Source organism: Panthera leo, chromosome F3 (assembly GCF_018350215.1).
Source record: "Panthera leo isolate Ple1 chromosome F3, P.leo_Ple1_pat1.1, whole genome shotgun sequence".
Classification (NCBI taxonomy): Eukaryota; Metazoa; Chordata; class Mammalia; order Carnivora; family Felidae; genus Panthera; species Panthera leo.
The window spans coordinates 48,040,258-48,067,043 of record NC_056696.1 but is presented as its reverse complement, the minus strand read 5'-3'; the positions used below and the strand labels follow the sequence as shown (position 1 = coordinate 48,067,043).

Here is a 26,786-nt window from a genome sequence, read left to right as displayed (position 1 = left end):
GAAGTACTAATATGAGTAGTGTTGTAGAATTTATGTACAATTATGTAGTCATGCTGTCTTGGGATAAACATTTTACCCAGTTTAATGCTTCTTTGGCATATTTATTTGAAAGATGTACGTATGTACATAATGTAACGCTAAGTACTAAGGATTTAAAAAAATAATATTTTAAAGTGTATTTATTTTGAGAGAGAGACAGAGGAGAGCACAAGCAGGAATAGGGCAGAGAGGAGAGACAATCCCAAACAGGCTCTGCGCTGATGGCCTGTAGCCTGATGTTGGGCTCGAACTGTGAGATCATAACCTGAGCCAAGATCAGGAGTCTCACGCTTAACTGATTGTGCCATCTATGTGCCCCTAAGGATTTTTAAAAAATAAATATAACTAATCGTATAGAAAATTTTCCTGATTTTAGTTCACAATTTACTTGGTTATACTTCTTATTTATTTATTTAGTGAGCGCGGGTTATACTTCTTATTTATTTATTTAGTGAGCAGAGAGAGAGGGACAGAGAGAAACCCAAACAGGCTCTGTGCTATGAGCGTGGAGCCCAATGTGGGGCTCAGTCTCCCCAACTGTGAGATCATGACCTGAGCTGAAATCAAGAGTTGGAGGCTTAACTGACTGAGCCACCCAGACACCTCTGTTGGTTATATTTCTTATATAAAATTCAGTTAGACAAATTACCAGAACTATTTTCAGTAATAGGAGAAGAAAGGTAATTTTCTTATACACATATAAATGTACACAACATGCCACATGGTCCCCTGGCCCCTATAAATGCATGAATAATTCTGATAAAAATGTGCTTGAAGTCTTCATTGGTACATTTAAACTAAGTATGCTAACATTTGTATCTGGCCTACAGTGAAAAACTTATTTAGGCTTTCATTTTTTTATGCTGTATTGATTTTTGGTGCTCAGCTATAAAAAAATAAGCAAGCCTTCTATTACTACAATATGAGTTTCACATGTAAGTTCAGTTTTGCCTTGTAATTTTTGGTTGAATTCATTAAGAAACAATTATCAAGTCTGTAGGGAAAGCTAATTTCTAAAATACTCAGTGTTTGTTATCTAAGCTGAACTCTTAAAACTTTACTGTGAGATTGTTTTTAATGAGTGCAGAGAAATGTAGAGTTTGGTATGAACAAAAGTAATTAATGTAAAGGAATTTTTATGGTTTAAGTATGTTTTCATTATTGCCTTACATTTTCTAGTGTGTATGATTTAAAAGGTTTAAATGTAATGATTAAAATTGGGGGTTGGCAGACGTTTTCTATGAAGGGCCAGATAGTAAATATTTTAGACTTACAGGTAAAATCAAAGACTTTAGAGTAGGTACTTAAATAACAGGAGATAAATAAAATCTACACAAGTTTTCGATTACAAATATAGTAATAGTACATTTTTGTGTGATACTGATCTGCTAATGAGAAGGTTGGAATTTCTTTTGGTGGCATGAAAATATTTTGTGGTTCAAAGTTAGTGTTCTCTATCACCAAAATCGTTTGTAAATGTCCATCTGTTAAGATTGATCTGTAATGAAAGTTTATGTATTGTGTCTCTGAAATGTCTTTTTATACAGATAGATACTGGCAAATACTTGTATCAGTCCATGAACGTATGATATTAACTGAGCATATTTGTCATTTGGAAGGCATTTCTTGAACTCTGTTAGATTATTTTCTTTATAATTGCCTTTTTAGCACATCATTACATTTCAGATTTATTATTGTCAATTGAAGGTTGGGTAGAAGTTCCAAAATTGCAGTTGAAGCTCAGATGTTGCTATATGGACAAATATGGGATACACAGTGTTTCTTTTCATTTTTTCAACCAATATTTGTTGTGTTGATTTGTGCCTGCCATATGCTGGGCAGTAGTATACGTTCTGGGGATGCAGTGATAAATAGAGGAAGACAAAATATCAGTGATTAATTTTTAGAAAATTAAAATAGAATGAGATGATATAATTGAGTTCACGCAGTGTGCCAGTCAGCAGTGCTCAGTCACGAGAGGTCTCTGTCTCAAGTACATAAGTGCTGTTGTAGTGCAAAGGCAGTTATAGACGGTATATAGTGAGGTAGTGTGATTACATTCCAATAGATGTAAAATTTCCTTTATGGATACTGAAATTTAAATTTCATGATTTTTACATATCACTAAATAGTATTACTATCATCTGGATTTTTTTTCTCAACTTTAAAAATACAAAAACCAGGGGCACCTAGGTGGCTCAGTCAGTTAAGCATCTGACTTCGGCTTGGATCATGATCTCACGGTTCGTGGTTCAAGCCCTACTTTGGGTTCTGTGCTGTCAGTTTGGAACCTGGAGCCTGCTTCAGATTCTGTGTCTCTCTCTCTTTCTGTTCCTCCCCCTCCTGTGCTCTGTCTCTTTGTCTCTCAAAAATAAATAAACATTAAAAAAATTTTTGTTTTAAATGTAAAAACCAGGGGTGCCTGGGTGGCTTGGTCGGTTAAGCTTCTGACTCTTGGTTTTAGCTCAGGTCATGATCTCATGGTTCTCAAGTTTAAGCCCTGTGTCAGGCTCTGTCGTAAGAATGCAGAGCCTGTCTGGGATTCTCTCTCGCCGCCTCTCTCTGTTCCTTCCCCGCTTGTACACGCATATGTGGTTTCTTTCTTTCTCTCAAATAAGCTTCTTTAAAAAATGTAAAAGCCAGTCATGGCCCATGAGACATACAAAAATAGGCAATGTCCGTATTTGGTCCACAGCTATAGGTTGCTAACTTTTGGATAATATTTTTTTTCTTTGTTTATAACAACTTATTTTCTCAGCTCTGGAGGCCAGAAGTCTGAATCAGGATGTGAGCAGGGCCATGCTCCCTCTGAATCCTATTGGGGAATTCTTGCCTTGACTAAAATTTTTATGAACTGATATAAGATAGTAATTTTTAAATACTGAATTCAGCAGTCAATACTTGACTTGAATTTTATGGCCTTAGGAATTGATATTTAAATGAATTTTAGGAAGTATCCTATTTAAATACACACCTGGCATAGTCATTAAGAACACTAACTTTTGACATTAAATTTATAAGAGCCATTGTTTACATAATGGCTATTGGCCTATGTACTGTAGTTAAAACTATTATTTCTATTTGTCTTAGGAAACTCAAAAATATTAAATGACAATTGTTAATGATGGACTTGGCTTTTAGACTAACAACAGTGTGAAACAATCTATTTCCTAGTACTGAAGAAATTAAAATTTTATTAATTTTTTATAGTAAGGAACTTTTAATTGCTTAAAGCCAAATGGATTTTTGGTCGCTTTTTAAAAGAAAATTTCTCATAAAGAATATATTGAGTTTTGCCAAGACATTTTTCCTGATTTGTGAGAATATGATATTTGGGGAACAAAGTTATAAGGCTTTTTGGTCTGTCAGTCAGACTGGGAAAACATTTATGCAAAAATAGAGGAGCAGTTGATAGTCTGTTCAGGTAGATGAGGAGTGAGGAGAACAGGATAGTGTAACAGGCATGGGCAAGAAGAGAGCATTGATGAGCCCACCTTCCTGCAGGTTGCAGGGCCTCCTTAGTGTTCCTGCCTTAAATACACTGAGCTGGAGAGGTGTCTACAGCCTATTCTAGTTACACAGGTGGAAAGGGTTCCTGTTCAGTTAGTCATTATTTGACATCCTGAGAACCATCTTGTATGGTCCAGTTGCCTAAGTATAGCATTCCCTCACCCCCATCCAGATTTTTTGTTTTCTAGCAGTCATGAAGATTCCAGTGACCTGGCACACTGCATTGTTATATAATGCATTAGTAAAGAAGCACAAATTACCTAGCTATTCTTCTCTCTCCTACCCTGTTCTTCCAAAAGGCTAAACTAAATCAGTACTTGTTAGCTTAAGGTGATAACTTATTCTTTTTCTTAAACCATTACTATTTCTAATACCAAGATATGCTAGTTTGATCAAAGACTAATTTTTTAGGCCCAGGCTGCTGATGATAATGGGAATTTATTTTTTTTCTCTGAAATGAGTGCTGTTAGACAAGAAGTACATACTCATAAGATATGAATAATACCAAAGCAATTTTTACTACTGTCTTGCCTGAACATTTTGAGGGAAGAAAGAGGAAAATCCTAGTTAGCTTGCACCCTCATTAAGTCAGACAACCTAGTCTGGGATATCATCAAACTGGAGAAAGGGGCATCTTTCTTAATTTGTTCTTCAAAAGACAGTGCTTTGTAAGTTTTTTTTTTTTTTTTTTGCTTCTAGGGACTTCTTTTTGCAGAACAACTAATGAATCCACCCCCCCCCCCTTAATTATGAAAAACTATAAATATAATTAGAGAGAATAGCATATGATTTTCTATCTGCCCATCACACAGATTACTATAATTATCATTATAACAAGATCTAGTGACAGATCTAATAAAATGCCAGAACTTTAAAGTGTGAACATACATATTTCAGGATCCCTGTAACAGTTGTAATGTGATATCAAAATACCTGCTTTCTGTTGGTGACAGAGTCATGCCAGTGTTAATAGTAGTGCTGTGGTTTGTTGCCTACATTCATGAAGGAAGGAAATGTTAATTTCTGTTACAGGTTGGTGAAAATAAAATTATAATTTTATTTTAAAATTATTTTTATTTCAGAATTATAATTTTATTTTTTCTCCCATCCAGATTAGGGATCCACAACTCTTTGCGCTATGGTAAAGGTGTTTTTGTTTTTGTTTTTGGTAAAGGTTTTAAGGAAGGTCCTGGCTGTAGTTCTGTTTTAGTGTTTATTTTCTGTTTCTCTGCAAACTTGTCAAATTTTTCTCAACCTTTTGGCCTTTCTTTGTCTTTGCAGTTCTGTTTGTCTTGATCATTCTTCCTCTTGCTCTTAATAAGATTGGCTCCTCCTGATTCAGACCTTTGTTCAAAGGTCACTTTCTCAGGAACACTGCCCTGTTTTTTTCTTCTAGTAATCTTGGTTTTATTTGTTTATCATGATGATTTTCTTTGAATATGTGGATCTGAAGGTAGGAACCACATCTTTCTTGCTCTCTAGTGTATCTCTAGTTCTGGTAACAGAGTACCTGGCAGAGAGGTGTTGCTTAAAAAATATTTATTAAATTAATGAATTTGTCCTAAGCTCATAATATACATTGTATTTTTACTTTCCATTCTTTTATGAGTACAGAGTAGTAGTTACAGTTTGCTATTGTTACTGATGTTTTAGTAATACATTGACCCTCCGTGCCACTTCACAATCCTTTTATATATTTCTTGATGGCACTATATTATGCCTTCCTTGGTCAATTAGGATCTCATACAGTGTTTCTCTCTGTAAACATGGCATCATAATTTCCTCAGTGCCCAGGCCAGGATTTTGGGCATCATCCTTGTCACTTCCTTCTCCCTCACCTCCAATATCTAGACATCATGAAGACCTGTTAACCTTCTAACATCTCTGGAATTCTTTATTTCACTACCATACTTCTGCTCCAGATTATTTTTATATCTTCCAGGATTATGCAGTAGTCTCATAATTGCTCTTCTCGTATCACTCATATGTTTTGCCAATATGTTCTTCCTGTTCTAGCCAGTGTGCTTCAGAAGGAGTTAAGACAGACGCCCTTAGACATGAACTAGCCTCAGCTTTTTTTCTGTTTTCCAAATATTGCTGTGTCTTCAGTGGTTTTCCATTACTCTTAGAATTAAAAACCATAGTTCTTTTTTTTTTTTTTTTTTTAACGTTTGTTTTTGAGAGAGAGAGCGCACGAGCAAGTGGGGGAAGGGGAGAGAGGGAGACAGGATCTGAAGCCGTCAGCGCAGAGCCCTGTGCGGGGCTGGAACTCACAAACTGCGTGATCATGACTTGAGCCAAAGTTAGAGTCTTAACAGACTGAGTTATCCAGGTGCCCCAAACCATAATTCTTAATATGTGCTATAAGTGTTCATATGGTTTTATCTGTCTCCCCCCTTCCCCCCTGCCTTTTTTTAACCTTTCTAGCATCAGCTTTTAATAATCTTTCTCTATATTTTTGTGCCTTGGTTTGTTTTTTCATCCTTAGGGCCATTGTAGCTGTTGTTCGTTCTTCCTGGAATTATTCCCCCTTTGCCTGAATCCCATCTAATTATCTTTTAGACATTAGCTTTAACGTTTCCTCACAAGGCTTTCTGACCCTAGGTGACACAGATTAGGTTAGATCTCCTGTTATATGCTTGCGAGGCATTGTGTTTTTTTCCTACATGACAGATAATCACATTTGTCCTTTCATTCATTAAAAAAGTGGGTTTTTTTTTTTTTAATGTTTATTTGTTTTTGAGAGGAAGAGAGACAGAGCACAAGCAGGGCAGGGGCAGAGAGAGAGGGAGACACAGAATCTGAAGCAGTCTCCGGGCTCTGAGCTGTCAGCACAGAGCTGGAAGCGGGGCTCAAACTCAGGAGCCGAGAGATCATGACCCTGAGCCGAAGTCGGATGCTTAACCGACAGCCACCCAGGTGCTCCTGTCCTTTCACTCATTTTTATGAAGATTTGATAAATGGTCAAAGGAGTATTATCTCAACAATACAGTGATTGTTTTTGTTCATTGTTGTATCTACAGATCGTGACTCAGTGCGTAGACTATCAGTAAATATTTATCACATAAGGAACAGACTTCTGAATGTTTCTTCAACTCTAAAGAGGACTGGGCTCAAGAATTTTTTAGCCTAATGTTGGAGTTCTAGAATTTTAGTATGGTAAAACTGGTTTAGGGAATCATGCCCAGTGGTTTCATGTGTATTGAATTTATATTGAGGAAAGCTAATGTTTCTCCTCTTGATCTTCGTAGGCATAATAATCCCTGGTTAGAAATGCACTGATATGCAGGCTCTTAAAACATGTGGCTTTTGGTAAGCTTGATCATTAGCACTTTCACCATTGCTTCTCTGTTTATGATTGAGTTCTAATAGGCAGTTTGTAAATCCATTTCTGTATAGTCCCAAGATGACTGAGAGGAATTTAAAGCTTGTGTAACCAATTATAGTTACTATTTCCAGGATACTCATACTTTTTTTGGTCAACATATATTTTCTTAAATATTGCTTTATTATTTGCACTATAGGTGAGCCAGTATCCAAATCAGTGGGTGAGTTTTATCACTGTAGAGAAAAATAGATTCGATACCTTAGAAAGGTTTCCTTTCAAATAAGATAAAAATACTTTGAAGCCAAAAACTGAAGTTGTTTTATTGAGTCAGATTTCAACTCCGGTTCTAGTCTAGGATTTGTTGTTGTTGTTTATTGCCTTGAAAATTAAGGAAGACAGAGGTAGTTTACAGAACAAAGGACAAGGCACAGATAACGATGAGAAGATTGGGCAGAGATTATTAGCAAGGAAGAGACCCATTTATGGATCTTGTCGCTAGCCAGGGTTCTTGTCCCAAGAACACTGGGAAGCATTTAAGCACTGGAATAATGTGAACAGCTTTGTGTTTTGAAAGTGGCATTCTGGCTGTAGTACGGGAAACAGATTGCATGAATATGAGGAAACCAATTGTGAAGTTACTGCAGGTTCATGTGAGAGATACTCATTTGAACTACCAGAGGAGTAGGATGAAGAAAAGTAGATGGATTCCATTCAGAATCCAGATTTTGGGGATAGAAAGATATGGTGATAACAAGAGAAGGAAGTGGCAGGGGTGACTGTTGGTGTTCTCATGTGGCCACTGACTGGAGATGGCCATTCACCAAGACGTGAAATGATGAAAAAGTATTAAATTTCAAGATGAGAGAGGATAACTTCAGTTTAAACATATTGTTAAATGTAGGTATACATATAGACACTCAGACATATAATTATTGCTTATGAAGTTTCTTTAAAAATTCATTTTATTTTTGTAAAAATTATCTTGTTTTTGCCCAGCTATTAGTTTTCTCTCTTAAGTGTAGAGGAGTCATTTATTCTCTTTTCTCTCTTAAATAAACCTACTAGGAAGAAGGTTGTAACTGTTTCTTTTTTTTTTTTTTTTTTTTTGCTTTTGTTTATTTTTTACCTTGTCAGACAGATTTCTGATAAAGGAATACAGATTTATTTTATTTTTTTTTAATCTTTTATTTATTTTTAAGAAAGAGCCCATAAGCATGAGCAGGGGAGGGGCAGAGAGAGAGAGGGAGAAGAGGATCCGAAGCAGGCTCTTTGCTGACAGCAGAGAGCCTGATGTGGGGCTCAACCTCACGAACTGTGAGATTATAACCTGAACCAAACAAAGTTGGACACTTAACTGACTGAGCCACCCAGGCACCCCCAGGAATACAGTTTTAAGTAGCAAATGTGAAATGGTATAGTCCAGTCCTCCCTTCCCTGTTCATTACTTTTTAAGCTCAGACAACATTTTATAGTGTATCAGGCTCAGGCAGTCAGTTTTTGTTGTGACTTTTCAGATGTGTTGGCTCTCCCTCATAGTAGTATGACTTCAGGAAGCGAGGTCCCAAACTCTGTTTCCCTGATCTCCCCTCAGCAATAAGGTATTTATAGCAACATGGTCTCAGTTGTGTTATTTTGTATGCTGAAAACAACTTTGTTGCTCTTTTGAGGGTTGAACCATGGATATGGATGATGAACAGGTCTGAAATTTTCAGTGTGTTTTCTTTAGCAGAGAAGTTCCTGGATCCCTTTGCACTCTTGATTTCAGGTAGCAGAACACAGAGGGCATGGTCTTATGGAGCATTCATCATAGGAGCTAGGGATCATTTTATTACTTCAGAATTTCCTGGTGGTAGGTTTTCTGTCAGGATTCTTTGGTAACTAGCAAAAATTGAGTCTAACTGTAGCAAAGAAAAAAAGTACTGAAAAATTATATGTAGGTGAGCTTAGGAAATCAGAACCAAGTGGCAGAAGGGACAGGAACCATAAGCAGCTTTGAGGATCTAGGTAGCAAGAATTAATGGATAATTTCTTCACGGTACTGAAGTTCAAGTGAGTTAGCTCTGATCATTTTTTCTGTGTGTGTGTGTGTGTGTGTGTGTGTGTGTGTGTGTGTGTGTGTGTTTCCCTTAGGGTTCAGCTTACTAGAAGAGAGGGTCTTGGATTATTTTAGCTTGAGCAGTGCAAGGCAGGCTACCTTGATTGAAAGTCTTCCTAGAACTTTCTAAATTGAGGGTGGAGTAGGTTTCCAAGGAAAATCTGCCAGTGTTGGGAATTTTCTAGAAGTTTTTAAAGATTATGATGGATTTTTATAGGAGTATAGTTTAAGAATACATAGTTTTAACTCAAATCTGGTGTTCTCAGTTTTAACCTTTTTCTTTTCTTTTTTTTTTTCTTTTTTTTTTTTTTTTTTTTAAATGCTTAATAAGCAACTCCTCTTTAGTCTATGCTCTGTATTCTTACATCCATCCTAAACCACAGCATTTTGTACTTCGGAAAGAAGAGGGTTCTGTACTTTTCCCTTGTTGAGGTACAGTGGTTATCCAGATCTGAGTCTGTTGTTTTTCCTTTTCTGATGCTCAGAGTTCCCCTTAATTCTCTCAGTCATCCTCTTATCCCCCCTCCTCCTGCCAAATACATAATGAGTGTGTGTATGTAAAACCAGTCAACCTGTATTCATTATTTTCTTTTACCCTTTTTATGATGGTATCCTTAAGAATAAGTAATACCTATTCTTTTTCAATAAATTTGCTTTTCCACACCTATTCTATTGAAGATGTATGTAAGGACAGGCTTATATGGATAATCAGTAGAAAGGGAATTTTCTTAAACAGTTCATAGCATTTCCTAATCATACTAGCATAATTTCTTGTGTGCTCTGTTTTTCAGTAAAAATTTCAAAATAACAATGCTGATATTATTGTTTACTATAAGGTAGTCGGATATAATTTTTTCCTTAGACTATATCCCACTATGAATATATAGTCCAATATGTTGTAGTGTGCCTTGGTTTATTTAACCAGGCCTATATGGATGGACATTTAGGTTGTTTTCTGTCCTCTGCTATTACTAATCATGTCCTAATGATTAGTGTTATGCCTACTGAATATCATATTGCTATCAAGTGTTTTGGGAAGAGATTCCTAGATGGACAATTGATAAGTAAAGGGTAAATGCTTCTGTGCTTTTGCAGGATGTTATCAAATTCTCCCCCCTCCCTCCCCCCCATTAGGAGTTGTACCATTCCCACCAGTATGTCTGAGTGTGCCTATTTTCCTACAGGTCTATCAAGGGTATGATGTCAGGCTTAACTTTCTGTTAATTTGATAGGTGAGTAATGGTTTCTTAGTGGTTTTTATTTGCATTCTCCTCAAGGTTGATTATGATTAAGGGTCTTATCATTTCTTTCTCTGTAAACTAATGTTTTTCCCCATTTTTCTGTCACAATGTTGGTCTCTTCCTCTTCCTTTTTTCTTTTGTATCATTTCAGTATATTGGGGATATTAAACTTTTATAGGTTGCAAGTATTCTCTCAGATTGTCATTTGTCTTCTGATTTTGTTGATATTTTTATTGCCATGCCAGAGTTTCTTTCAAAGTATTTTGTAATCACATTTATAAATCTCTTCTGTGGAAAGTAGTTTTGTTGTAATTAGGAAAGTTAACTCTTCTCCCAAGTTATAAAGAAATGCACTCGGGGCGCCTGGGTGGCTCAGTCGGTTAAGCGTCCGACTTCGGCTCAGGTCACGATCTCACGGTCCGTGAGTTCGAGCCCCACGTCGGGCTCTGGGCTGACAGCTCAGAGCCTGGAGCCTGTTTCAGATTCTGTGTCTCCCTCTCTCTCTCTGACCCTCCCCCGTTCATGCTCTCTCTTTGTCTCAAAAATAAATAAACATTAAAAAAAAATTTAAAAAAAAAAAAAAAAAAAAAAAAGAAATGCACTCGCACCCCCCCCCCCCCCCCCCCATTGAACTGGTTTGTTTCGTTATTTACATTTAGATCTTTTATCTGGGTGGAAATTTTTCTAATACATGGTTGAAGAACAAATTGTTTTTTTCTTATGGCTGTCCAAGTAACCAAACATCATTTATTAGGTAGACCATCTTAACTGATTATCATCATAGTGTCTGTACCCAACATATTGTAGTCTCTCAAAAGATGTTTGAATGATTGAAAAAAGTATCTCAAAGGTCTTCTAATCCTGTCATTTTATTAAAATTTTGATTATCATATATACTTCTAGAAAGTTCTTTAAAAATATTTAAAATTTATTAAATCTTAGAACAGCTTTAGTGAACATGTGCTAATAATGCGAGATATAGTACAAACTTTGATATGATAGCCATTAGCTTAATGAGAGAGACAGAGACAGCACAAGTGGGGAAGCGGCACAGAGAGAGGGGGAGAGAGAAAATCCCAAGTAGGCTCCACACTGCCAGCACAGAGCCTGATGTGCTCCAACTCACAACCCATGAGACATGACCTGAGCCAAAACAAAGGGTCAGATGCTTAGCCGACTGAGCCACCCAGGTGCCCCAGCTTTATAGTACATTCTTTAAGATCACTTTCAATATTTTCTTAGCTACTGATACCTTTTTTCCATATTAATTTTATAATCATTTTGTGATTTCCATCCATACACGCTAAAAACTTTAAAAAATATTCATTAAGATTTGACTGGGCTTACTACAACAGTTTTTTCCCTATTGTATTTGGAAAATACAGATGAAGAAAACATGCTGATTGGGGAAGAATGTCCATTTTTAAAAGTAGGTATTCTTGTTAACTAAAAAAAAAATGGTCTGTTCTTGTCAGAATTTTTATACCTCTTGGTAAAAGTTTAGTTTTCACCAGAGTTTCCTCTTACTTGTGATTATCCCTTATTTTTAAAATGTTGCCTTTGTGAATTTTTTTTCACTATTTGTATTGTATAATGGCTCGTGTCTAAGACTCTTGTTTTAGTATTTTAATCTTTTTTTTGACTGATTATCTGAGTTCCTTTTATTCTTTAAGTTGATATGTTGGATGTTATATGATGAGTAAATATATGTATTTTTATCTTTTCTGTAGTTGTATTTCAGTTCAAGAATCATTGAGGTAGTTTTCAGTAAACAAAAAGCAAATAAACATTGGTCACTCTTTTCAAATGAACTTTGACATGGAAACTTTTCATTTAAACATAAAATTGCAGTTGTACTAAAGTGAGGGCAGGACTCTAAAACACAGCTGTCCTGGTTTTACTAATTATAGTAACTGAGACATATGAGGAAGTTAGTTTGAAAACTGTTGTTAAACCATAACACATTACCTCATTATGGGCTTACTGAACATTTTTATTTCTCTTCTTAATTTTATCTGATAATCAAGTAGATTTTGGCTGGGGCTTATGGTAATTTCTTCTAGTTTTAATTTTCTGATAGTATTTATTTTTCAAATCATAACTGGAAACAGTTTTATGAAATTACTTTAAATAACTGTTTTGTGGTTTTAATGTGATTTTTATTGTTTCAAACCTTCAGTATATTAGAAGATTCTCATCGCTGTCAGAATCTCATGTTAATTCTGTTATCTATATTCTAATGTTTTAATAGCATTTTAGTTATGACATACACCCTTATTTTATTCTATTGTATAAATTTGTGATTTTAAACATTTACTTAAAAATTCGTAAAAACATGAATTCAAGATTTTTCATATAATGTTATATAGTTTTCTGTTATTTAGTATTTTTATGATCTATTAGATCTGTCAATCTATTTTTTTCAGTGTTTAGGATACTGTCAACAGTGAGATTCAAATTTAGAATCTGTCACATTCAGTTGGAAGTTGAAATGATTAGATTAATAGACAGACTGAGACAATTACGTTAGCTCCAGTTGTCCTTTAGCACAGATATTTGCTCTGGTAAAGAGAGAAGAAACAATTCCTGTAGATACAGAAACATTTTTCTTCCTCTTTTGACATATTGTATCTTGAAATAGTAAGATTTATAGTTATATCGTGCTTAGAGGAAGGTTGTGCGTGTGTGTTGATGTAGTGTGTAACAGGTGTCTTCCTGAAACTCAGAACGTCACTTTTTAGTATTTGTGTACATTCTCTGTTTTTTGAGAGTACTGTTTAAGTGATAAACTGATATTCTGTGAGGTCTATTAGAAATGTATGCATAGTAGGGATATTCTTTTTTGTCTTCTTAAAGCTATGTTAATTTAATAGATTTTGTAGTTAAGCAGTAAAAACTGAAAAGGAAAAAAAAACCCTGAAATCAGCTGGATAAAAGGATTTTACCACCTCATCCCAAAACAGTAGGTGACTGACGAGTAGAGTGAGTAAATGCAGTGCTACTTTTGTCCGTTACTAATGATCTAATGTGCTTCCAAGTAGGCACCTTTTATAATTTCTAACTGCGACATATGTCTGTTGTTTACAGATGTATCTCAGAGCCCAAAGAAGCAAGAGATAAGCAGTAAACTTAGGGTTTTCCAAGGTTTTGGCCACCAGATGTAAACGGTTGAAAAGAAGAAGAAGAAAAAAAGAGGGATCAGATTTCCTTTCTTTTCCCTTTCTCTTTATTTGCACCTAACATCAGGTGCCCCTCCAGTGTGAGAAAATGGTTATGAAGCCTTCCCTGGCAGAAGATGGAGAATAAGCAGAGAATAGTAGAATTAGAGGACAGGCCATTTTTGCTTAGCTCTTTAGCTCTTACTGCAGGTGTCCTATGTGAAATATACAGCAGAATAACATACTGGTTGAGAACATGGTCTTTAAGATGGAGCTTTGCTGCTTTTATTAGCTGTGTGATCTTAGGTATGTAACTTCTTGCATGAGTCTTTCTTTCCTGTCTCTTAGTGTCATTTGTAAGGATTCTGTGAGATCATGTGTGTAAAGTGGTGTAACACAGAACCAGGCATATAGTGTATGCTCTATCAGTAAATAGTTCCTGCTGCCATTGTTGCTATTGTTGTCATAGGGGTTTTTGGTAATAGATATCAGTAAGATTCCAGTTGAGGTTATATGTGATTCTGCTGTATACTAAAAGGTGAGAAATTTAAATTATTTACTTGAATTAGACTTTCACTACCTATAATCTTGATCGAAACTAGTGTAACTATCAAAAGTTTTGGTATTTTTATCTTCTAAAATATTTATTAACACTTTGAGCATAAAGATTACATAGTTGTTCCTGATTTTTTTCTTTGACCAAATGTAGTGCAAATAGAATTTAACATTATATTTTCATGTGTAATCATAATCACATAGTACTGGGCATGAATAAGGCACAGCTACTATTGGTGAGATGTTGAGATATCATAATATAAAAATTCATGTTTTCTGAAGAATTACTCTTGCATATTGAGAGTGGAAGGTCAAGAATAAATTAATAGAATATTTATTTTAAAATACAGATTTTCAGCAGCATTAGGAAACTTTATTATTTGATCGAGTTTTCTTTGAGAACTCTATGTTACCAGATAACTGTCACTTCTCAAGATAGTATTCTCAGGGATATTGAAATGATTTTAAATTGATGCGTAAGATAGGAATTTAATTGTCTGTTAAGAATTCTGTTTTTCATAAGTCAACTTTTTAAACTTGAATTTTTCCAGAAGAAAAATACTATCTTTTAAAGATTCTGCACTATAATCATAATTTAGGCAGATAGTGCTTGGGTTCTGTTTCTGGGTACATAATTGCGCATGCATACATGTACACACATATACCCTTTTTTAAAAAAACTTCTGAAGTAGAAATGAGAGAATTACTCTACATTGAAGGAAAGATTACTTTTGTCTTTCCTGAAACTTGCTTACCTAATTTGGTATTATCCTCTTATGTGTGACTTTTATTTAATGAGTTTGGCATTTAGTAACTTTAGTGTTTTTATAATCATATAGAATAAATTAAGTGAGAAATGGACTTAACCAAGAGCTGGGATGTTATATAGCTTGGCTTTCAAAATTACTCTATGTAGAATAGAATACTTAAGACTACTGAATTGAAAATGGGAGATATATTCAGTATAAATAGAATGTAACATATTAAATAATAAGTACTTAAACAGTTTCTGTGATTCTGAACTTTAACAGTTATTACAGTTCTGTTTTGGTACAGTATCTCTTCAGAACAGAATCAAGGATAAGAATGATTGTCATTACAATTAGGATAAGTAACATCTTCATTAGATTTAGATCGTTAAATTTTACATACTTTTATGAATTCAAAACACTTTCAAACTTAGTGGGTTACTATTTCTTGATTTTAAACTTTGTAATGGAACCAAACAGAATTACTGTGAAAATACTTGTACTGTAACACTCAGTAAAGATTTTTTTGTTTACTTTTTTTTTTATTAAAAACTTGGTAAAAGTGCGTTGTATACATTGTCATCCTAGAATCAAGTGTTCATCAAACATTTGTAGTTTTCCCCCATCCCTCCCAAAAAAGGTTTTAAATTGGTAACATGGAATAGTTGTCATCTACCAAATTAAAAACTGCAGGTTTGTAAACTTGGCACTCAGAGAAAGAAGTAGGTGCCATAAAATGATTAAGTATTGGCATGTGTACACCTGCTGTCAGGAAATAAACTTCCCATATGTTGCAGTTTGGCAGACACGCATCTTAAAAATGTATTGAATGAAACTGCTGCTGCAGTCTTTATCCTGTATCTTTTTTCAACAGTACATTCTCTTTGTGCCTGTAAGTAATTACTTTTGCTTCAGTTGGAGGAACCTGTTGTATTTGTACAGATATCCTTGAAGTTAAGTGGTAGTACTCCTTAAGAGTGCAATAACTGATCTAATAGAATAACTCATTTAAATACTAGCTTGGCCCTTAACACCAACAAGGAAACAAACTGTCTATTTTGAAACATTTACTTTTTTTTTCTTATAAAAACTTGAGCCTGAGACACATTGATTTTTCACATTTTATCACATGTCAAAATAATTTTCCCCCAATATATGTATTAATAAAAGAAAATGAGTATCTCAATTGTTATTAAAAGGTAAATACTTAGATGAGAATTGCATTGATGAAACATCTGAACTTTATAAATGTGTTTATGGAGTAATTCAACTAAATCTTATTGCATGGAATATAGTTTTAGAACCCTAGAATAGTCAGGTCAGAAAATTTGTCCTTTGCACAATTACAAATTTTCCTTAAGATTGACAATAATGTTTTATTTACATTTAATTATATGTTAAAATGAAAAACTGAATCTAAAATGAGAAGGGTCTTTTGACTGTCTCCATTTCTTAAATTAAAATTTATGTGGAAAATATATGCAAATACATCTTATTGGCCCTTAACGAAGCCTTGAACCATTGATGTATGCATGCTTTTTATTGCATGTTAATACACAGAATCCCCTTATACAGTTTTTTTTTTTAATAGTTTCTTTTGGGATACCTTTTTTGTTATATAATGTTATTTTTAAGAATTACTTTCAGAAATTAAAAAAATATTTTTTGAATTTCTGTATGTGATGAATTTTAACTAAAACTTGTCCTATGGATGTAATCAGTTTTAACTATACATGCTTTTAGCAATATTTTACAGATTGCACATTTGAAAAAAAAAAATTGTCTTTTCTAGTGTAATTTACGATGGCGATACCTGCCTGCCTTTTCTTTTGCTGCGTTGGCACAAGCGTTGTGCTTATTTTGTTGTAAATGGTTCCAGTATTTTATCAGTTCACTAGGCTGGAACTGATGAGAGGTAATTAGGTGGCTGTATTTACAGCTTGAATAAGAAACTCGCCAGTGATTGAACACAAACTCGTTGGGAGGGGGCACAGGATCAATTCTCAACTTGGCAAGACAGATCCCTACATATACATCTTCCAAGTGCAAACGACGGATACTTAAAGAAACTTTAAAGATCTTCTCTGCCAGATCTCCAGAAAAAACATAACCAGTCCCAGAACAGAAGACAGGGTAGCGTTCACTTGGGTAGAGGTCTGGTGGCATGTACCACTTGCTCTCTTTGTTTCGATTGGGTGCGTATCCTCTCATTAGGTAACCAGTGAAGTAGTTATGTCTGGGAGGCAGGTCTGGCTTCAGTAACTTATGTATTAAATATTCAGTGTTGACAAACATGTCACTGTCAGTTTTCATAACATATGGAATATGTGGACAGTACGTTGCAACCCAGTTCATGCCCATTAGTGTTTTAATTGTCAAATTGTAGTATGTATCTAAATATTCCTGTTGGACTATATCATGATATTGTCTGCTTTCTTCCAGTATTGCACGTTGAAGGTAGCCATTTAACTTAATACTTACGCCCAGCAAAAAAATTCTTGTGATTTGGATACCAGGTGCTAGACTTTCATTGCCCCAAGTTTGCCGAATAGCTCTTCTAGCTTCTATTTGTCCAGGTTCTGCAGCTATTAGCAGTATTAAAAAAGGGCTCTTCTCTTGGCATTTTTCAGGTTCATTGATAATATATTTGAAATGGTATGAATTTGGATGTCCGATACCTTTTTCATTGTAAATACTTCCATTGGCACTGAGTGTATTCTCTAGCCCTGTAACTCCCTGTGGCGACAGGTCTGTGTTATTGGAGTTAGTTGCTGTTTGAGGCCTCAGAGTTTGAGGGACTGTTTCTTTCCAAATGTTCCGGAGAGAGCTGTGGTTTGTCTCACTTTTTGTAGAACGAAATCCTCGGAAAGTGTATGTTACAGGGTTTTCTTTAAATCCAGCTCTGCCTGGCAGCCAGTCATGATGATTGAAAAACAAAAACATAGCAAAAATAAACACTAGAGAAAGTACACCAATAAGATGGGTACGGAACAGAGACCTCTTGGCATTCCAGCTCATCTTTGCAAAGCAGCAGTGTCTTCTCCTCCACTGAAGCATGTTGTAAATATCCAGTAATGGGATATGAGATACTGGAGGCTGAAAATGTTGTTTCCTTCTCCTGAATCAATACTTTTCTTTGGTAATCATTTTTTAATTCGGTCACGTTGTCTCCCATGCAGTCATTCTATAAAGATGAAGCATAAAAATTTACAAAATGCAAAATATTATAGAACTGCCTGAAAAGAGACTTTGGATGTTAATAATATTAGGGCAAATAGGAGTTTTTAAGTTGTGAAAATATGATAACCCAGGAATGAAATTTATAATTTGTTTATCCTTGGTAACATACAATCACTGGGAATAGGATGAGCACTTTAAAGAGAAAAGTGATGGATTAATTTTCTTCCACTTATTTCATTGTCTGAGTAGTTCTGGTCATTTGTGCTTTTGACCTGAGTTAAAGATTTAAAAGTTGTATGCATGTAGAAGAGAACAATGTTCCTAGATTCCTGAGAGAGGCCATGTAAGAAGGCCTGAGAGCAGATGGAAAATTTATTGGCATTAATTAAAATTGATTTGACATACCATTGGTGGTATGGTGCACAGTCAGCGGCCTTTTTTGTAAAACGGTCATGTATCAGTTGTGGGACAGACGGTGCAAGGTTGATTATGGCAGAGTTCTGTTAGTCACAGTACACTGCTTGGCATGTTTCCATTGGCCCCTACTGTGTTGAGAAAGTCAATGAGAAGATGCACCTGTCAAAATTAATTTTCAGGGTCCAGTAACTTCAGTACAGGATTTTAAGACTAATAAATGATGAACATTTTCAAATACTCTTTCTAATTTTAACCTTCCACTTCAAAGATGAGGTATTCAGGAGATCATGATCCTTACTTAGACTTAAGACTGAGTTTTAAAATATAGTAACTAATTATCTTTAATTATCTTTGGCCTTGGCAGAACACTCTCACATATCTCAGTTGAGTCTCCATGTTAGAATTAAACAAAGAACTACTTTGAACAATCCTTTCAGGTTTGTTACAAAATACAGGCACTAGGTACTATCATATCCAGCTGTTTAAAATTTTGAATTTTACAAAATGCATTTTAAAAGATTCTTGAGTTTTGCTGTGTTCTACATTTGTGTGTAGAGAATTTGTTACATTTTTAGGACTTCTGGTGGTGTGACACTCATTAAAGCCCTAGGTTATTTTTCACTACTATTATTATTATTTTAATGTTTATTTGTTTTTGAGAGAGAGACAGATAGACAGAGCTTAAGCAGGAGAGGGGCAGTGAGAGAGAGAGATTGAGAGAGAGACGTGGAATCCGAAGCATTAAAGCCCTAGATTTTAAGATGTCAGTATGGGAGGTTCATTATTCTCCATATTAAAAACTGCTGGTGTTATCTTTTAGCAAGGTTTTTCGGTTCACAGCACAGATTTTTCATGGTTTTCGGTTTGTTCTTAGTTTTTCTAGATCAAGGAGTGGAGGTAGAGGTGGGTAAGGGGCTGTAGCTTGAATTCTATTTTTAAAGAGAAAACCCTTCTCAAGAAGGGGATTAATAATTTTAATTTCTTCAACTTTTTCTTATGAAAATTATTTCTTTAAGCAAAAGAAACTAGCCAATTTAAAAATTTAATGTAGAAGAATTTTGTTTATTTAAAATTCTGTACATACATACCTATGTGTTTGTTTAGCCTGTGATATTAAGAGATTCGTGCTTAATGCCAAATTTGTTTAACTTTGACATGAAACTTAATTATTTTGGGAAAATAATGGTAGTTACATGGAAGCCTTCATATAATTGAATAATTATAGTAAAACTCACGTATCAGGTGTATGAAGTACTTTGAAAATATTGATTGAAAGTGTTAAACATATATGAATGAAAGTACTATTCTAGTAAAAGCCACTAGGAGGAGCAAGTAGGTGGGAATTTGAACAAATTTCTAAAGTATAATAGTAAAGGCGCCAGCTTTTGATAATTTTTAGTATCTGAAATTATGTAGTACTTTTAGAAGTTACGGTTCTCAAATGTAAAAAAAAAAATGTTTAATCATCCTGTGAGATACGGAAAAGTGATTCTTTTTTAAGTATGGAGGTTTAAAAACATAGAATCTATTTTCCTATTTATTAGAGTTTATTTACATGAATTTTAATTTCACATTGCTACAGTAAAGACCAAGGCTGTTCACTGTACCAGCAAAACATAGCTGCTGTGAGCTAAACTGAAAATAGGCTGAGTGTTCTGATTTAGAAACTCAGTTTTTTCCTTCCTGTACTTGTTAATAGTTTGCCATTCTATTTAGACCAGGAAACTCTTTCTAATCTTTTATTTTCAAATGAAATATTTTATAAATAGCAATGATTCTTCCTCCACTCCGCATAGAAGCCAGTGGATATAAGGGTTAGGTGTATAAATTTAAAAGAAACAAAGTTGCTTTTTAAATTTATTTAGAAATCCATTTTAAACATTCCAAAGCTAAGTTAAATATGTCAACTTTTTGTTGATATGTGCTTGATATCTGGTTGAAGTCCAATCATTTACATCTTTTAAAAGTATAAATTTGATGGTTTGAGAAGCAATACATACAAGGTCAGATTTTTGAATAAATGACTGAAGAAATGAATGAAGATAAATATCATAGTAATAAACTAATATTTTTATGAAAGCAACATACCTGAAGTGATATCTCTGAAGTATTTCCATGTTACAGAAAACAGCATATTGTTATATAGTATAATCTAGCATAAATACAGTTTATGGTCCTATATGATTTTGTAGCAATAAGTGATAGAGATGCATCTTAAGTTAAATTCATGACTTAATATTTGTAAATATTAAGCTTCCCAGGCTTAAAATCCGTATATACTCATTTGGTAATCTCCCATTGATAAATAAAGTATATGTGTCTAGCTTTAAAAATTTCTTTATTGAAAGTTTCTCAGGCATTCATCATAATTTCTGTTAAAAAGAAAGATTAAAGTAACTGTTCCTCCTTTTTATTAAATGTCGAAATTACTCTCTAGTTATTGCCTGTTATATATTAATTCTAAAAAAGTGGGAACATGATAAGAAAGTTAAAATATTTTTGTCAATCTAAATAGTTTCGCACTTCTGCATTTTCAGCATGGAAGTACCTTTGATTTAGCTCTTAGGGTTTTTTATGATAATTTTTTCAAGTTATTAATGTATACTTACATATTATGAATTGTAGTTCATGGAGAGAATGTTGCTGTGAAATGTTCAGTTACTTCTCACATGCTTGCACTCTCTTACACACACACACACACACACACACACTTTTTATCGTTTGTATTTAAAAAGTGTTGATATCTAGTCTGTTGGAACAGTCCTAGATTAAGTGGTGCTTGAATAAAAAAATTCTATACTTTTGTTTTGAGATCTAGTTTATAAAAGTGTTTAATTGGTGTTGTTAACATTAACAGAAAAAGCACTAAGAGAGACTTGAGATTTTTACAGCTGTATTTTTTTATTTAATACCATCTGATTTCATTCTATAGTTGAATAAAAATTCATGGTATGACAGAGTTGATGTTGAGATGTAATAATAATAGGGCTTGATAAACTTGTTTAATCTTAATTTTAGAATAGAATGCTTACATCTGTCTTTAAAATATTTGCCTTTTGTGATTATTAAATAATAGGTTATTGAGTTGTATTGTGAGATTGAGCAAATATCAGGTTCTCTAGTAGATTGTAAAAAATATTTGAAATATATTTGAGCTCCTGACCCATGAGTTGGTCTTCTGTGATTATTGTTTAAATAGTTTATTAGATTTATTTCTGCCCTGCACATACATACCATGATGGTAGTTCATTAGCACATATTAATAGCCTAGAAGCACAGTAGCTACATTTATATTTAATTTTTTGTCCTTGTATTGCTGTTCATGAATATTTTTATATCAGGTTATTTTCACATTATGTTTTGAATTTCACTGAAAAATTATCACCAAGAACAATCTTCTATTTGATCATTTAGAATGAGTTGCTTAAAATGAAAGTTCACTGTTTCAAGTGGGGGAATTTTTAGCAACTATTGCTGTTTCTTTGTTTAAAGTTGTATTCATGGACACGGTAATAACATGCAGATCTGCTGTGGTGTTCTGTGCATAAAACTCACACTGCCTTGTGTGATCCTGTGCAAATGCTTTCCTTTTAATATTCTTACAGCTCGAGAGTAAGATTTGTTGATACTCTCTTAGATTGTGTTTGTTGTCTTTATTTAGGGAGATGGATCTGGGATAATTTTGTTAGTAAAAGCTGTTATATGTTAATAATTTGTTTGAAAAGGACTTTGGAAAAAAGCTCCTAATATTAAGATCATCTTTGATACTATTTAATGTAATTTCACTGCATTGTCTCTTTGATAGCCATTTTTAAGTGATCACTTTATTTTACTAGATAAGAATTCATTTTGACCTAATTTGGTAGAGGCTTGCTATGTTTTCTTTAGAGGGCTAGTTTTTTTCTTTTTAAGTTTGATTTTTCAGAGAATCCTTTAAGCACATCTTGATACTATTTGCCTGTTCTCTTTTATACATCCATAATCTGTAATTACTCCAGGCTACATAATTACTTGAATATAGCAATGACAGTTTTAACAATGACAGATTTTAAAATCATATATCTAGAAACCCTTTCATAGTTTTCAAGGACGGTGAACAGGATGAACTTGTTTATCAGATATTAGTGCCTCCAGGGCTGTAAAAAGGTAGCAGACATTTAAATGAATATTACACACAAGATATCGACATACCTTCCTTGGTCAGGCCATTTATGTGGAGAGGATTATGCCCACTGAAAATACTTTTGGCACGCCATCACTTCAGCAAAAAAGATGCTATCGAACATGCGCACATCCCCCAATAGTCTGCCTCCTGCGATTGCTTTTCACAGTATCCAAAGTGTCCATCTGTCTGCTTGTCTTCGAGTTACCCTCCTTGTTCATATGGGTCCTAGTCTTCTGAGATTTTTCCTTTCTTTCATTTTCTTTCTCTTTCTTTAAACAAAAGAGCTGTAGTTGTCCGGTCTATTCGGAGCACTGTTGACTCTTGCCGACAGTTGATGCATTGAAGCTTTTTACATCTGCTGTTTTCCTGGCCGGACAATGCAGTGCTGTATTCTCTTCTCAGTATCCATATTTCTAGTAATAACACTGAGCTGCAATGTAAAGCAGCCGGAGCTAGAATGTAGTGCTCCGATTGTATTGGAATAGAATAGGATTTAACTCTCTTTCGTTGTTGCCTGGCAGCTGCAGGAAGGATTTTGAGCAGTTTTACTGGGGTTTTAGTCTATAATATGAAATCCACAGTTCCTCAGCTGCTGCACAGGCAGGCAGCAGTTTAAATGTGGGCTTGACAGATGCTCTCTCTGACAGAGCAGAATTTAACGTCACTGCTTGGCTGAATCCCACGTGATTGTTTGCATTCATTTTGACTAAAAACCTAAGGTAGGGAGAAGCTTAGAGATTTTGCTTCTGTGAGAAAAATTATATATATTCAGTGTAAGTATAGTGGTGAGTGCATAATATAAAAATGGGATGATTATGAAATGGTTATAATTTTATTTTTTCCTTTTTTTTTTTTTAACTTTATGCTTAAGCACAGGCTTTCTAAATGTTTTCAGTGTTAGATGTTGGTTTTCATGTTTCTTACATGATTTTATAGGATATAAGCAATATAAGCTTTTATAAAATGTAACTTGGTGCAATTTAACCCCTTCAGTGCACTTCTTCCTTTGAAGTTTATTTTCTCAAATTATTCCAATTTTACTAATATCTAGATAAGACTTAGACCATTTATTTTTTATACTGCTACCCCCAATTTTCTGGAGTTTATAAATCAGCTGGAGTGGATTGCTTTAATGATGCATGATGTGACATAGCCCACTTCTTTTTTGCTATTATGTGGTTTCCAGTGTTCTTGAAGGCAGCAAAACTTTATTTTTAATTATTTTTTAATGTCAGCATTTATTTTTTTATTTTTTATTTTCTTTAAAATTACATGTATGATAGAATTCAATAAAATGATGCAGTGGATACAGCACACTTGTACAGGATCTTGGTGGATAATGAGGTTTAACTAATCATATTTACTTGTCCAAATATTTCAAGATTGTTTAGTAACTTGCCTCCAAGAAGATTTTTTAGTAAGCACTAGATACTTATTCTGAAATATTTCTTTGTATGGTTACTCTCCTGGGCACCTTGCTTTTTTTCTGCAAAATACTGGGGCATGGTCTTTTTTTTTTTTTTTTAAATAGTCTGAATTATCAGTTTTTCCTATGAGACTTGAGGGACATTAACTCCTAAAAATTTATCGTTTTAGAACCTAAGCTATATATTTGTAGTCATAAATATGCTTTATCCCACCTGTCTTCCCCAGTTAAGTCTGTTACCTTTTCTCTATTATTTTTGTCCTATTTTTTTTTCTTGGAAGGCAGGAGGTTTATTTTATACGGCTGGGCTCAGAGGAGATACTTCTCCAGAGATCTGAGATGCAAGCACAAGTATGGGGGACAATTTACAGTCCGTTGCTTCTGCATTCTGCATTAGTAGTAATTTGGTGCACACAGCAAGCAGGGCAGGAAGAAGAACCTGGAAGAAGAGTCTCTAAGCTAGGAACTAGAGCTTATGTCAGTCCCGTAGGCCATGTTATGGTGCATAACTTTACTTATTTTCTCAATGTTCCCCTCTTTGATGCCTCTTTCAAAAATCTTTTTTAGTAGGCATCACCCTTTGGCTCTAGGGGTTGGTACCCTTGGATGGCTAAGATGCGTGTTGCAGTTTGGCGAGCAGTGGTGTTTGCAGTGAAGCATACCAGGGTGTTTAGAATATAGGGGCCGGTGGTCACAAGTAAAATTTTGGAAAGGAGGAGTCCTGCCAGGGCAGGGAGCCAGGATGTCCAGTTTGTGGGGCAGCCTCTATTAGTCCAATAGTAAGGAGCAAGGTCAGGGTTATGACCCTGGTAAGGAGCAAGGGTTGGCAGAGTTGCATCTAAGCACCTGGACTTGGTTCACACACTGATTCCTCAAGCTTCTGCTGTGTGCAGGCCAGCCAGCTTCCGGGGTAGGGCTGGAGTAGGGCTGAAGATCCCAGGGGCCAGCGTCTTTTTGAGGGTCAGCTTGAGCGGGTTGACTAGGTCTGAGTCACTTCACCAGGTTGAGGACTCTTCCGAGTTGGCCGCCTTAATTCTGGAGTGATGGACCCATGGGGTCTTATTATTATCCCCACAGAATAATGAGCATAAAAGGTTGTCTGTACATGAAATACTGTGACAATTTTTCTGTAGTTTACCTCAAGTTGTCTAGGCAAACAACAAACATTTAAAGACAGAACTAGAATTTAAATCTATAATGGTACATTGTTGAAGCACAGTTTTTTTCTCTCTAAAACCCCCCATTTCCAGAGATAGCCAAATCAAGACCAATGCATTTGTAGAACAAGTCCAGTCTTAACAAAACCTGGCCTAATTATTTACATAAGCTCAGCAAGAATAGCTATTGATCGTGAGGATCTTTTAAAGTTTGCTTTGCTGGAACCTTTTATAAGGAATCTCCAGATTGAACTTTTAGTAGTCTCTCCAGGCCAGACGCCAAGCCAAATACTTGTCATCAGACAGGCCTGCAGTACCTGTAGAATTGGGTGAATTCCTCTTCACGAGGTCCCCAAGATATCCTGAAGTTCTTGCACCTTCCAGGAAGTGACCTTTACTCACCTAGTGTGGCTGCTGGGAACTCTGTAAGCGAGGTATTCAGCCAACATTTCCAAGGGGCTTTATGACTCCACGTTTCATAAAGCCAGCCTTAGTTCCTTAAAGCTGTCTGGTCAAATCTGAGTCTATGAATGTCACTCACAAATATGACATTCCATTCAAGGCCTTGGTAAAATAACCAGTATTTCCAATGGTGACCTGTTACAAGATGAACAGATTCTTATTGAACTTACGCAAACAATTGTAATTGCCATGAAAGAAAGAATACTCACTGAGAGTTTTTGTATTTCAGAGGGTGTAAGGTAGAGAGAAAAGATAAATGCTTCAGTTTACAAATGAATACTTTATGACATTTCTGTGTATCATCTTAAGAGAAAGTTTCCTTAATCTGGAAGAGCAAACATTTTCATTTAGTCCCATGTTCCTAATTCTTGTTCAGTTTGAATGCAGCTTTTTAGTTCTGGAAATCTTTCAAATACCTGTATTTGTCCCCAAGGTCCTTTTTACAAATCTAAATGACAAAAATCTCAGAAATAGACATTGGTCATTATGATGCAGTTGGCAAAGAAATTTGGTTATTTCTGTGACACATAACACTTCAAGTAATTAGTTAACAGCATTTACCAGTGCAGTACAACCTAAGGTTTACCATTGTGCGACAGTGCTTTTCCAAGCAACTTAGCATCCCAAATAAAAGGGCCTAATTGGTCAAAAAGACTTCATTTAAAACTTTATTTATTATAGCATTATATAGTTGTTAGCAAAATCTAGCTCCTTTAACACTGAGAAGTTTTAACTAAGCAGTCAAAGACCTGATACAAATGAAACCTAAAGCTTTGGTTTTCCTGGCAGTCAAAAGAGAAGAAAACCTTTGTTTACATTGTCTTCAACAGTCGAAGAAAACTTTGTCTTTTGAAGAGAGAGAAAAGCAGAATTTCAGCCTTATACCAGTGTACTTTTAAAATTCCATGCATCTCAACCTTAGTCCATCCTGAGCACACATAAAATTACTTTCCAAAGATTTTCCTGCACGAACCTTCTACAACTTTCCTTTGCCTTCAAACTTTGTCCCCAAACCATTTCTTTCCAAATAGCCAGTCTCAATTAGGACAACATTATTTTCTTTTACCCTCAATAAAAGATGTGTCTTGCATACCTCCTACTTTCCTACATACAGGGTTGGTACACTTCAGATGGTAAATTCACGAACCAATTAAGCACAATGCATGTTTTCCAATAGGTCCAAATAGCCTTAGTTTCTCTGCAATAAGAAGTTAAAAACACAAACCTATGTTCAGTAATCAAAGCTTTAGCACTGCATCATGCAATCAAAACTTTAAAGTTTCAGGTTACCAATTTGAAAGATA

The 26,786-nt window shown here is 34.9% G+C and overlaps 2 protein-coding genes across 2 annotated transcripts in view; one reads left to right on the top strand and one right to left on the bottom strand.

Annotated features, from left to right (window-relative positions):
- CDC73 (cell division cycle 73) overlaps positions 1-26,786 on the top strand; it is a 137,511-nt gene that overhangs the window by 45,160 nt on the left and 65,565 nt on the right. The gene's annotated exons all lie outside the window — the stretch shown is intronic.
- On the bottom strand, positions 15,781-25,793 carry B3GALT2 (beta-1,3-galactosyltransferase 2). Its single transcript, XM_042926082.1, has 2 exons — positions 22,464-25,793; positions 15,781-17,859 (listed from the first exon to the last, which is right to left on the bottom strand). Exon 2 carries the CDS (start codon positions 17,730-17,732, stop codon positions 16,464-16,466), a length of 1,269 nt encoding a protein of 422 aa, XP_042782016.1. The 5' UTR covers positions 17,733-17,859; positions 22,464-25,793; the 3' UTR covers positions 15,781-16,463.

What these genes read in the sequence shown, in the direction of transcription:
- B3GALT2 (XM_042926082.1), bottom strand. Translation starts at nt 17,732, where the DNA reads ATGCTTCAGTGGAGGAGAAGACACTGCTGCTTTGCAAAGATGAGCTGG.